This window comes from Lonchura striata, chromosome 1 (assembly GCF_050655825.1).
Source record: "Lonchura striata isolate lonStrDom1 chromosome 1, ASM5065582v1, whole genome shotgun sequence".
NCBI classification, from domain to species: Eukaryota; Metazoa; Chordata; class Aves; order Passeriformes; family Estrildidae; genus Lonchura; species Lonchura striata.
The window spans coordinates 66,203,157-66,215,715 of NC_140703.1; the positions used below are offsets into that span (position 1 = coordinate 66,203,157).

Consider the following 12,559-nt stretch of genomic DNA (forward strand, 5'->3'; position numbering starts at 1 on the left):
AGGAACAAAGCGGCAGCTACACCAAAGTATTGTATTTTGAAAGTCATTGTCTCTGAAAAAACTTTGTAAATTATGGTGATAAAAAGTTCAATCTTAGCTAATTGTATTTGGTTTGCACGGCAAGGCTTTGGTAGTGGAGAGCCATAGGGGTGGATATCCTCCATATCTGACAATTCCAGCTGGCTCCAAGAGGGACCCACTGCTGTTCAAGGCTGAGCCCAGCAGTGGCAGTGGTAGTGCCTCTGGGATAACAGATTAAAGAAGGGAAAAGACTGTTGAACCACATAGATGGGAAAGAGGAGTGAGAATATGTGAGAAATCACTCTGCAGGCACCAAGCTCAGTGGGGAAGGAGGGTCAGGAGGTGTTCCAGAAGCCAGATTCCCCTGCAGGCTCTGGCGCAGACCCTGGTGATGCAGGATGTGGCCCTGCAGCCCAGGGAGGTCCATGGTGGAGCAAAGATCCATCTGCAGCCCATGGAGAACCCATGATCAAGCAGGTGGATGCCCAAAGGAGGCTGTGACCTCAGGGGAAGCCTGCAGGATCCTCCTGGCAGGATCTGTGGCCCCATGGAAAGAAGAGCCCACAGTGGAGCAGGTCTGCTGACAGGACTTGTGACTTCATGAGGACCCACATTGGAGCAGTTAATGAAGAAATGCAGACCATGGGAAGGACCCATAGTGCAGTTTTAGAACTGTTTCCTGTGGGTGGGGCCTCATGCTGGAGTAGGGAAGAGTGTGAGGAGGAAGAAGCATCAGAAATAATGTGTGATAAAGAGATTGCAACTCCCATTCCCTCGAGCCAGTCAGAGCTAAGGAATGTGGGATTGAAGCTACCCCAAGAAGAAGGGAGGAGTGGGAGGAATGTCTTATTTCTCCTCATTGTGCTCTAGTTTGATTGGTAAAAAAAAATAAAACTATTTTTCCCAAGCTGAGTCTGTTTTCCCTGTGCTGATAATTGGTGAGTGATGCCTCCCTCTTCTTATCTAGATCCACGAGCCTTCTGTCATATTTTCTCCTCTTTAGCTGAGGAGGGGGAGTCATAGAGCAGCTTTGGTGGGCACTTACTGTCCAGCCAAGATCCACCCACCACACTGAAAGAGTTAGGGAGTACTATGATTCTTGACTGTGTTAACTACTAAATAAATAAAAAGTACAGAAAGTATTTAACATTTGTGTCTGGAAAGGGTATGGGTGACAATAACCAAAATAGTAAGCGCATTTCTAATACTTTTTTTTTTTTTAAAGAATGTCAAATTCACTTTGAAGATGTACAGAAATAACCAACAGAAGCTTAGGACCAGAAGAACTTGCAGAGAGAGTGATGGTCTCATTGGTATATGGAAACATCACCATAATCAAAATATACCAGGTGATAAAGACCTCTGCACTTTAAAGGGTCAGGCACAAAAAACAGTAGTGCATTAAAGCTGAATTGTATATGGGAAATAAGGGACAGTTAGGTGATACAGACTGATCAGTGAAGTAAAATGCTATGAAACGCTCTTCCTCTCCAAAGTCTTCAAACCAGGACCAGATGCCCTTTCTAAAGGACATGCTTTCTCCAGCCAAAGTTATTTGGATCAATACAGAATAATTACAGAATAATAAATACAGGAATTATTTGGGAAAACTGGGAGAATATTGGAATCCACAGTGAATCTGACTATGTGACTAATGATCCTTCCAATCCCAAGTGTAATTATGCCAGGAAAATACACTTTGTGGTACTAAACATATGAACTCTCATCTGAGAGTTAAGAATTTTACTGATTTTCAGTTTGCCACACTTCCTTCAAAAAACTCAATTAAGGATGTGGGTTTTGTACCTATGACTGAATATGCAGGTTCCCTAAACCCACAAGTATTCTGAAACCTGTGGAGAAATTCTGCACATTACAGACCTTTCTCAAAGGCTTGGGGGCAGAGGCTGAGAGCCTCTTGTTCTGCAGTAGCACATTTCTCCTGAAAACTTTGCTGCCATGTGCTGTTTGTGCACAGCAGGGAGAATGTAAGCAAGAAAATGCCTACAGGTAATGTGCACAGGATAAGTATCAGCTGACACTAAAAGTTCCTGTGGTTTTCAGGGGGAAAGGGCAAAACTCTAAAATGCAGGAGCAAAGTGACTGGAATTAGCAAGCTCTGGGTTGATGATTTTCTTGTGGCTAACAAATTGCCTCTTCAGATATCACTAGTGGCAAATGCCACTCCTATGGAATTTGAAGATACAGTGTAATGCTGTTGCTGGATGTTCAAAGGTAAGTCATATATTCCAGCTGGACTGGATGCCAAAATAGTTTATCCAAAACTATGAAAACACTCCAGCAATGAATGATTAATCTTAAAACACAGAGTACTATCATGTAGTATCATAAACTTTAAAAGAAAAAAAAATCATAATGCTACAAACTCCATTAGTCATTGTCTAAAGCACGTAGGTGGGCTATTAATGGAAAGAAGTTTATCAGCTAAGAAATTTCTCATTCTGTTGCACAACTTCTCTCGTCATTTATTGGTAGCGTGGAGCAGCAGGCAGTGAATTCAGAAATACAGAAGGAAAGCTTTATTATTACAGAACATAGAAAACTAAAAAGAAATATACATTAATTCCTACATACAGCAAATCCCATTATCTTAATGAATTGCTCAAGAAACAACCACACAATCATATCCTATAAGCAGATGTTTCTTCAGAGTAATATTATTACACTCTGCAAATATAACTAAGGTTTAAGTCACACATCTTCCACAATTTCTTGGGCTACAGACGTTTTCAAAGGAGTCCCAATCCTTTTGTAAATATCTTCACTGATAATTAGTATAATAACAGGAACCGACTGTTGTATACCACAGGGGATTTGTCCACACTGAATTTGAATAGGAAAATGCATTTTGGGATGTGGTTTCAAAGAAAGTTATTTCATTTTTCAAAAATTATGTTACAGTCATGAATGAAAACAAATAGTTGGATGTGATAAGTATGATCCTACCTTCTGATATGGGGTGATAGTCTTCTCCAGAAGTAGCAGATCCATCCCTTGTATGAACTCTAACAACAGAAACTTTGGAAGTGTCTCCCAGACGAAGCACTGGTATTTTCACAATTGCTACTTGCCTTGTGTCCTTTGGTTCACTCACACTAAATTTGGTCTCACCAAACTTAATGATAGCCTCTGTCATTAGAAGAAAAAAAAATGGTTTTAGAGCATGCAAATGGGCTTCCAAAAGCCAGTAACAACAAGCTATTCTCTTACTGTCTGCGTCATCCCGAATCTTTATCAGCGTCTCATTTTGTTCTCCAACAGAGGCACCAAAGGAAGAATCACTTCTTGGAGTGCCAAGAACCAGGCGTAGCTCTTCTTCCTCCTCGTGGAAAGTATCATCCGTAAGCACCAGCGTGCAAGGCTTCTCAGTTTCCCCTGCAATCATTCTGAAGGTAGTTATCAGGCAGAACTTAGGTGTTCTTTGCTCTAATACAGTACTTCTTTCCAAGCCCAGGGCACCTGACTCGCACTGGCCAAGGCATCCACTTGACACCATACAAGTTAATGAGCAATGACAGCAGCGAAAGCAGAATTAGCAATCATTACCTTTCTATGGAAACTCATTAAAGTGGAATCCCCCCTTGTGGGACTTCTGTAAGGTAAGTTTCTATTTGGTATATCCACTTTACATGTATTAGTCCTTTTGTTTTACCTAAGAAGAAAATGCTTCCCAGTGACCTCTTGTAAAGAGTGCGCTTAAAAAAGTAAATACTTGCACAAGGAAACAGAATAATAAAACCTTTCTAATGTTAATACTAATTACTAATTACCATTACTAATACTAATTGCAATTTTGTCCTGAATTTCTGTATTTTAATTATCTTTTGATTGGACAGCCTCCAACTGTGTGGACCTTCACTTAAATTATTCTGTTTGACTTTAGTCTTTAACTCCCACTGATTCCAAGTGACATTGAATATTGCCATAAAAAAGCTTTGAAGTATCAAACCTCTCAATTTTGCACTCACAAATTATTGTGCCCTGACTTACTAGATGTTCAGAAACTTGAACATCTTTTCTTATGTCTTTTACACAAGCAGCAAGACCTATGAAGGGTGTTCAGTGTCTGTCAGCCAGCATGACTATGTGGGCTCTTCCTCATGGGACTGACTCCTATGCCCCAGACAAAAGGAACAGCACAACAGGAGAGAGATTAGGTCAATTTACTGTATTTTTTCATCATTACACATGCAGGTAAGATCAAGGCTCTTCAAGATGAAGAACCAGAGCAGGATGCTGACTGTGTTAGTTTTCTGAGTTTGCCTTTTCCCCTAACTATAGAAAATGAGAAAATTAATTGTCCCTTAGAAGGAGAAAATATGCAAAATACTCATCCTGCATATTGTTACATGGAAAATGTGAAAACTGGAATGAAACTGCTGCATATTAAACATGCCTAAGAAGCTTATGGAGTCAAAATATAATTCTAGTGGACCTCTTTGTTATTTGTCTTTGCAGAGAAATGGTAGGGCAACACTCAAAAACAGAGAAAAGTCACTTCCTAAAGTGGCCCAGATCCATTAATTCTTACTAGCTGGACTCTTTCCTGGTTGCACAGAAGGAATAGCAAAGGTGTAGAGTACAGGACAGCACTAAAAGCTGAGGCTAGTCCTAAATAAAGAAAGACTGATAAACTCACTTTTTCAAGAGAACTTTGATACATGTCTACAGAAATACATGTCTACAGAAATACAAAGGTTGTAATTTCTGCGATAAGGATATATCAAGGATATCATGCTGATGACAGAACTTAAGACTTTTAAAAAGTTTCATATGTGTGTAAACTTCAAAGGCTACAACACCAAACTGCCTTCTGCACATGTAGAAAGAATTAGGCAATATTCTTTCAACATAGTAACATTTGATTTATTTGCATTTCATCTCTGATGTGGGATATTAAGTACCTGATATTCGTGGGCGGTCTTAGGAAAGCCTTGGTGGGAGAAAAAAAATTCAAACAGGAATTAGGAAGCTATATACCTGTTGAAAGATCTGTTACTCATTTCAGTGCATGTCAAATGTATTTACCAGAAATCTGGTTAACAAAGAGCAGAATTTCTGAAGTTTCCTTTCTGACAGCAGATCTGTGCTTCTCCTGTGTTATGCCAAACTTTTTAGCATATACTCTTTTGGTTCTTATTGATTATCCTTCTAAGTTAGAAGTGAAGGAAATAGAGGCAACATCATCCCATTGTGTATGAAAGAAAAACCAAACCTTTGTTTTCCAGAGTGATCCTTTTGGCACTACCCTATGAGAAGACAAAATTGAAGCACAACAAAACAAAACAAACAAAGCAAAGGAAAGCAAAGCAAAAGAAAAGAAAACATAGTAGAAGAGAAAAACAAAGCAAAAGAAAACATAAAGGCTTCTAAAATAACATCAAGAACTTACCAGGAAGGAATGTGATGATGGAACTGTCAGTGTTAGGACGTTCTTCGAAGTCCATCATAACCTGAGCTGAACCTTGCCTTGTATAGCATCTCACAGTGGATGTGTATCGGATATCCCCACTCCTATATATCATGGCAGAAACCTGCCCATCATTTTCATTGGCTACATACACAGATTCTTTAAACTGCATCTTTGACACTGGGCAGAAAAACATAGAAAGCACATGTAAAGTATAACTGCAGAAGTTATCATATCTTCCCTCCACCATTTCACATTTACTTACACCACACTGCACTAGATATAGAACACAAGCAGCCAGACAGGAAATGACTAATCTCCAAATGATGAAAAATAATAATAAAAAAAAAATTACTCACAATCAGACACTGAGTCATTAATGACGATGGTGGTCTTGCTGGGTTCTCCAAGAGCAGCATTCGTGGGCATCCTTAGCACAAGCTCAAACTTCTCTGTTCCTTCTAACACTGGCTGTCCAAGATCATCCAGAATTATCACACGAAAAGTCTGCATATTGACTCCAGGTGAAAAATCCAAATTACGACTAATGCCTACATAATCTATTCCAGCTACCAATAGAAAAGAGATAAAAATATCATTGCATATAATTAGAAATAAAAATATCCATCATAAGGCAGTTAGTTGTAGGTAAATATTTTTCATTTATAACTTCAGTATTTGCCAAATGCTGGCATTCATGTAAAGCAAAAATATCTTTTAGTATTTAAGTTGGACTACACAATAAAATAATTCAATATTCATTAATTTTTTGTTTAATGATGATTTGAGTCACAAAATGAGACTGATTCTCTTCTGTTCTAAACCAACAGTTATTCCAGAAAAACATATGAAATTTGCTTGAAGTGAGAAATGAAAGCAAGCAAAAAGCTTTGAGAGAGACTCTGGAGATGAAACAAAGTGTTTTGGAAAGAAATTTTTTATTTTTTTGTAACAAAGATGGAAGTTTTAAGATTAATATAAAAAGGAAAGGAGACAAGGCCAGTGAGCTGACCAGGGGAAGAACTGCTGTTGAGAGGAGTTGTGTAAAACAGAATGAATAGAAAACAAATAAATCAAATTCTGCTCAGGACATATTGGGTGAGGTCTGCCACCTTACTCTCAAAGGAACATTGATCTAGGTTTGTTTTCTTTTAAGCAAATCAAACAAATCCTGTCAATAAGAAGGCAGCAAACAAAACAATATACTGACTAAAAATTACACTGTCTTGGAACCAAGGCATTAAATGTATCCAGGACTTTAGGGAAGGACTCAATTTTAACATTAGTTTTTGGGACAATAAAAAGCAGAGCTCTTGAAACAAAGCTTTGGGAAAAACACTTAAACTGAAATGGAAATCAAGTTTGGAATTCTGTGAATTTGACAAAATTTGGCCGGATTAAAAGCCATCATCACATGGGCACTTGCCTAAAAGCTCGACTGCTATACTTCCCTAGAGCTAAGCCTCTAAGGCAGGACTCCAGGACTGACAGCTCAGAGAAGCAGATCCACTGCTGCACTGTGTAAGGCAAGGAGCCAGGTTCATGGTTTTACAGGCAGCCAGCCATGTCAGAACTTTCATGCTGTGACCAACAGACTAGAGAGCTCAAGAGCTGAGCCATTCCCAGCTTTTAATCCTAGAGGTCTTGGCACATTGAATGAAGATCCTTAATCTAAGGAAGGATTTTTTTAAACCAGAAATAAAATAACTTAAATATTCAAGATTTGGTAAAGATATCAGATCATAAAAGCAAGTTCAGAACTGAAGCAATCACATATTTTTTCAGACTTAATAATTTTATTTTTCATAAGAAAGATGCATCTGTGTTATGTATATTGTGTTGTGCATATACCATACATATATAGTATGTTTAGATATTCCTGAAATAACAGTAGTTACACTCAGGATAAGCATCTAAGGCAGATAATTTTTATGCTGCCTCTATGTGAATATCCTAGTTTAAACATTATGACACGTTTTATGAAAATAATAGAGTGTGCTAACACTTGATTCTGCAGACAAAGGCTCTGTCAATGTATCCAAGAACCACACAGCTGAAGCAATTGTGTTCCTGAATAGGTTACTAGGTAATAATTTCTCATTGCCTACAGCAAAAATGAGAGAAGCAAACTCAGCACACTGCCAGCGATCATAACCATGCCCAGAGTATGCTCTTGAGGCAGCAATCAGCTGCCTTGTAGCAGTCTTTATCCGAGGATTTAAAGGCATTTCTCTTTGTGCTATACTTCATAGCAGCTCTTACTCCTGTTTCTCTGAAATTCTGTAACCACTTAATTTGTTGTAAGAAGAAGAGATCTGCTAAGAGCAAGACTCGTCCAATTTTCATTTTATGTGGTGGAAACTGTACCAAGACCCAGTGAACCAGCAGGTGTGAAACGGAGCAGCAGGTGCCAGCAGCGTGCAGCAGCAGGAGCAGCAGTGTGAACCAGAGCGAAGCGATAACTCACCCTCTGCACTTGCTGGCTCTGACTTGCGGGACCTCACCGTAACAGAGGCGGCTTTGGACAGATCGGTTCCAGTCCTCCAGACACGGACCTCAATGTAGCCAGCACTCTCATCAACATAGTACTCATCATTTCCAAAGTAGAATGCTGGTTCTGGTGAAAGAGGGATAATGTCCATAAATGCTTCTTTACCTTACACTGAAGTTAACAAGAGACCATAAAATCCACACTGAACAGTGGAGAGCACTTTGCTCATCTCAGTAAGTGAAATAAAGCTTCTTTTTTCAAGGCTTAGAATTCTTCTAGCCATTTTTTGGCTTCTTTTCAAGTATTGGTTTGTACGGTTTTAGATAGCAATTGTTATATCATCACTGTGCTCTTTTTCTTGCCTCCTACATTTTCAACTTTTTGTGTTAGCATACATGAATCTGTGTACAAAACCAAATGTGGTATCTCACTAAACTTGTTTTAGTTGAGTCCTGTGCACAAGCCAGAAAATTCCTTGCATTTTTCACTTTGGTGAAAACATATGAAGCTACTCTTGGTAACATTTTCCAGCTAACTAAAGGCTCAAATACTTAATTTCAGTTCTCCCACACCTAGCATTTAAAACAAAATCAATCTTATTTCATGTAAACTGAAATGTGAACAGTCTTTATCTTAATACTACTAAAGTTCCACAGTTCATAAGAAAGAAGAGCAAAAAGCAAAGGAGATTAAGAGCTATTTCACTTAACAGACATGTTGTTTAGCTTCATTTTTAACTCCCTCTTCCAGTTTTCCTACCCACAGTAATTTCACAAAGTAAAGAGCCTTAAAAACATATCCCAGCTTCATCCTGCATGTATATCATCCCCCATTTTTCTATCCTTTCCATTTGTGTTTCAAACATGCAAGATTAATCATGCACAGCCAGTGCCTCAGCTTTCCCACTGCACAGCAGAAATCCCAGCTACCTCCCCCAAGCACAGAAAGACCTACCCAAGTTCTCCTTGCACTTCATCACAAGTTTCTTATCCTGTCTTGTGAGAATTTATTAGCCTCATGAGGCTACAGTATCACAAATGCATTTGAAATACCATGCACCATACAGCCAATGTAAATCCAGTCAGCAAAGATCACAGCAATTGCTCAGTGCTCTATGAGCAGCAAAAAAAGAACTCCTTTAATATTCCTCATCAATGAAAAACTGCAGCTGCCTCCCTACTTATCTGCAAAAAGTGAAATCATGCAACAAATTAATGGAACTGAATGTATTTACTGAAAAATAGTGCAGATTCATAGACCTGTTTGAGCATTATCAAAGTCATCAGCCTTTGCAGAATGAAAGACAAACCTGGAAGAAGTCTAACTTTAGAAGATGAAAATTTTGGTTCCATTTTTTTTTTTAATTCAAGAGCATGTGTATTTAACGGTGTGTGTATTTGTGTGAACAGACAGACACACACTGATTTTAATTTATTTGCCCATAAAGGCTGGCTTGTCAGTAGGTGTTTTTACACTTGGAACATCTGAAACATTTTTAATGGCTGAACAGGATACATTCTTTGTACCTTTTGTGTAACTACTATTAACTTTGATGAGAGTTCTTATTACAGGATACTGAAGCACTGGATATTAGAGCTGTCATTTCAGACATAGAATGTTCTAAATTCTTTAAGACAATAAAAATACAGAATGCCTACTAAGACCAAATGGTTATTAACGTGCCAATAATTAGATAAAGGCAGTTAAAAAATTATCAATTATAATACAAGTAATTTCTTAAACAGGTAAGCTTAGTGTTCAGCACACTTTCCCAAGCCTAATCTTGTTCTTATGTCCCAGTGGTTCCGGAACTTGATCTGGACTTGGCTACACTTCATTTTTAGCACTTTAGCAAGAGGTACTCACATGGAGCCTGCTTGCTCTCAGTTTGCAAGGACAAAGATAGGCCATTGCAGGTTTCCCAGCACAATGAGCATACAGGAGGACAGGACGCACTGCAATCTGAAAAATCTGAGGAGGTGTGGAAACATTCCCTTCTACTTACTGGCTGCTCAGGGAACTTAGATGATCTGCCTTAAACTAGATGGAAGGCATAAAATAAAATATTGTTTATTTCTTACAGAATTATCCTAACACTTGCTTTACTGCTGCTGAAGAAAAATCCTTGCATACTATTCATTCCTGTAGTCACAGTCAAACAAAAAAATAACGAAACTTTCAGCTAGTTTGCCTTATATTTCAGAGCGAGTTTTTCACACTTTTTGAGGTTTGTATGTTCAATGAAAGACACATTCTGCATGGTTACCCATCCTAGGAAACAAATCCTTACAAATGTTTTCTAAATTCATTTCCTGTAAGCTGTGTTAGTAGCTCCCCAGGGGAAGGAGCAAAGCCAAGCTCCTAACAGGGAAAGCATTGTCTATCTCAGGTCATGTCTGGAAAACACTCTGCTCAATGACTTCAGGCTCACTTACAGCAGACCTTTAATCTAGTAATCACTCTGAAGAGAGACTACTGCAAATTTAATGGCTCCTCTTAGAGAAGTAAGAGGTAGTTTTCCAAAGGTTTTTTTTTGTTCAGACCCACAGATTTTGCTGGCATGAAGTTACAATAATCAGAGGAGAAAGGTTAGGAGCTTTAGTCCCAGGTTTCTTGGCACAGAAACACAAACTTTGTCCTTGTACTTAGAGAGCCAGAGGCATATCTCAACTACAGCTCTAGTCATTCATCAAGCAGGAAAACAAACACACTTCTCATGTTAGGAACACGTCTAACTTTGAAGGTACATCATCAAATCAGTGCACAAAAATAGCACTGATAGCACAAAAATGTTTATTTCCAAAGAGGCTTTACCTTTTAAAATTATATCCTTATAAACTGCTTTAGGGAGATATTGCAAAAGAGTAGGTTGTTTATAAAAAACACTGTTGGCAGTATATTTAGGACAAACACAAAAGAACAGACTCTTTTCTGCTGACACCTTGATAAGGCTTAAAACTAAAGTGGATTTCATTGATACATGCTGCCAGTGATGCACACACACATGCACATATATATATATATATATATATATATTCTTAGGAGGAAAGGAACAATAGAAGAAAACAGACATGGCATTCCAACCTATTCAGATATTGGAACCAGGAGAAGCAGTCTTTACAAATGAACTTATGGCTCATCTTCTCTAGGGTTAAGACTATTTATTCTTAAAAGCTTTTGCCTTCCTTCTTTCCATGAACAGTACAAACAAGGCTATGATGTGAACATTATGAGTTGCTGAGCTAGCAGAAGTCTGTTGTGGTAATGCAGAAGGTGCAAACTTTCTTTTGAAGCCTACAAGCCTGTTCTGGTACAGTCTGGACATGCTAGGGCCGTGCTGAATCTGAAGTAAGGAACCCTGATGGCTGGCACAGCTAATTAACTTGGACACAAAACCAGACAAACATGGCTAGATTTGGCTGGACCTGACCTGGCTCATACTCAGGCAACACATAACATCCCTACACAATGGCTACTTGCATTTCAGGATCAAAGCTGGCATTAAAGGACTGATGTGATGAGTCTGTAACATAACAGATTCCAGTGTTCCAAACATGAAGTGTGTGAGCTGTAGGTAGACCACTTAAGAGTGAGAGTTCATTAAATGTAAGAAGGCATGAGCATTTACTGTTTAATAGCAGTAAAGGTCACCTTCTGAAATCTCTCTCATATATCCATCTTAATAACAACAAAAGAAAAGCCCAGAGAAACCATCACATTACAAAAACTTTATATTAAGACAATATCAAAGAGGACTTTAAAATCTGCACCATTCTGCAGCTATTTACACACACTTGAAACTAGGCAAGCAAATGAGCTTGTATTCAGCACAATGAATTAAATTTGCCAAGTCATTTATTTTCACTGAATGCTGTAGAAGCAGGGGTCAAGATTACAGTCAAAGCTCAGTTCTGTAGCAGGTACCTGTTGTGCAAATGCCAATAACTTTTTATTTGATGTGGTCAAAACAGATTACTTTTCAAATTCATATGCTGCAATCTTAACAGCTTTCCTCTTCTTAGTAGTGTTGTCATAACTTTTGCAACCAAAAAGTAAATTCCCCTCAGAATCAAAATTGCTAGTTTCAGCCAAATTGCCACAGACATCATCTTAAGCAAATGTCTGCTTTTCCATTTGTCTCAACAGACCATTTCTGCCTATTGACTTAAAAAAGGTTTTTAAAACAATCCTGCAAACCCTGCAACAGGTAATAGGACAGATTTAAATTAATGCAATCTTTACTAAATACACTTTGTTTTTCTAAGAGAATTGCTGTTTCTTTTTTAATCCACAATGGCAATGCCATACATTGATTACACTGGCTCATCCCTTAATTACTCTAATTTTTTTATGCAGCTTAACCTAGTAATTTCAGTAGAATAACATGGTGCGAGGTAATAACTGCTATGAACAACATTATATATGATTCACATTTAATTAATTTATGATAGACACTAATTTAACATAACACTTTACATTTTAACTCACCCTTTATGTTAAAGTGCATCCATGCTTCAATTTCTCTAGACACACTACCATCACAAGCAGCACTTGCCTGGCAGGCTTGGAGTCTATATCTAAACTGTCTGCTACATCAATAAACAAAACTCAAATAT

At 38.2% G+C, this 12,559-nt stretch overlaps 1 protein-coding gene across 1 annotated transcript in view; it reads right to left on the reverse strand.

Annotated features, from left to right (window-relative positions):
* Positions 1–12,559, reverse strand: part of FREM2 (FRAS1 related extracellular matrix 2) — a 122,441-nt gene that overhangs the window by 31,309 nt on the left and 78,573 nt on the right. The window contains exons 7-11 of the mRNA XM_021526624.3: positions 7,920–8,069; positions 5,812–6,021; positions 5,435–5,632; positions 3,253–3,417; positions 2,989–3,171 (exon numbers count right to left, since the gene is read on the reverse strand). Coding sequence (XP_021382299.3) covers positions 2,989–3,171; positions 3,253–3,417; positions 5,435–5,632; positions 5,812–6,021; positions 7,920–8,069 — 906 coding nt within the window. The remainder of the gene's footprint in view (positions 1–2,988; positions 3,172–3,252; positions 3,418–5,434; positions 5,633–5,811; positions 6,022–7,919; positions 8,070–12,559) is intronic.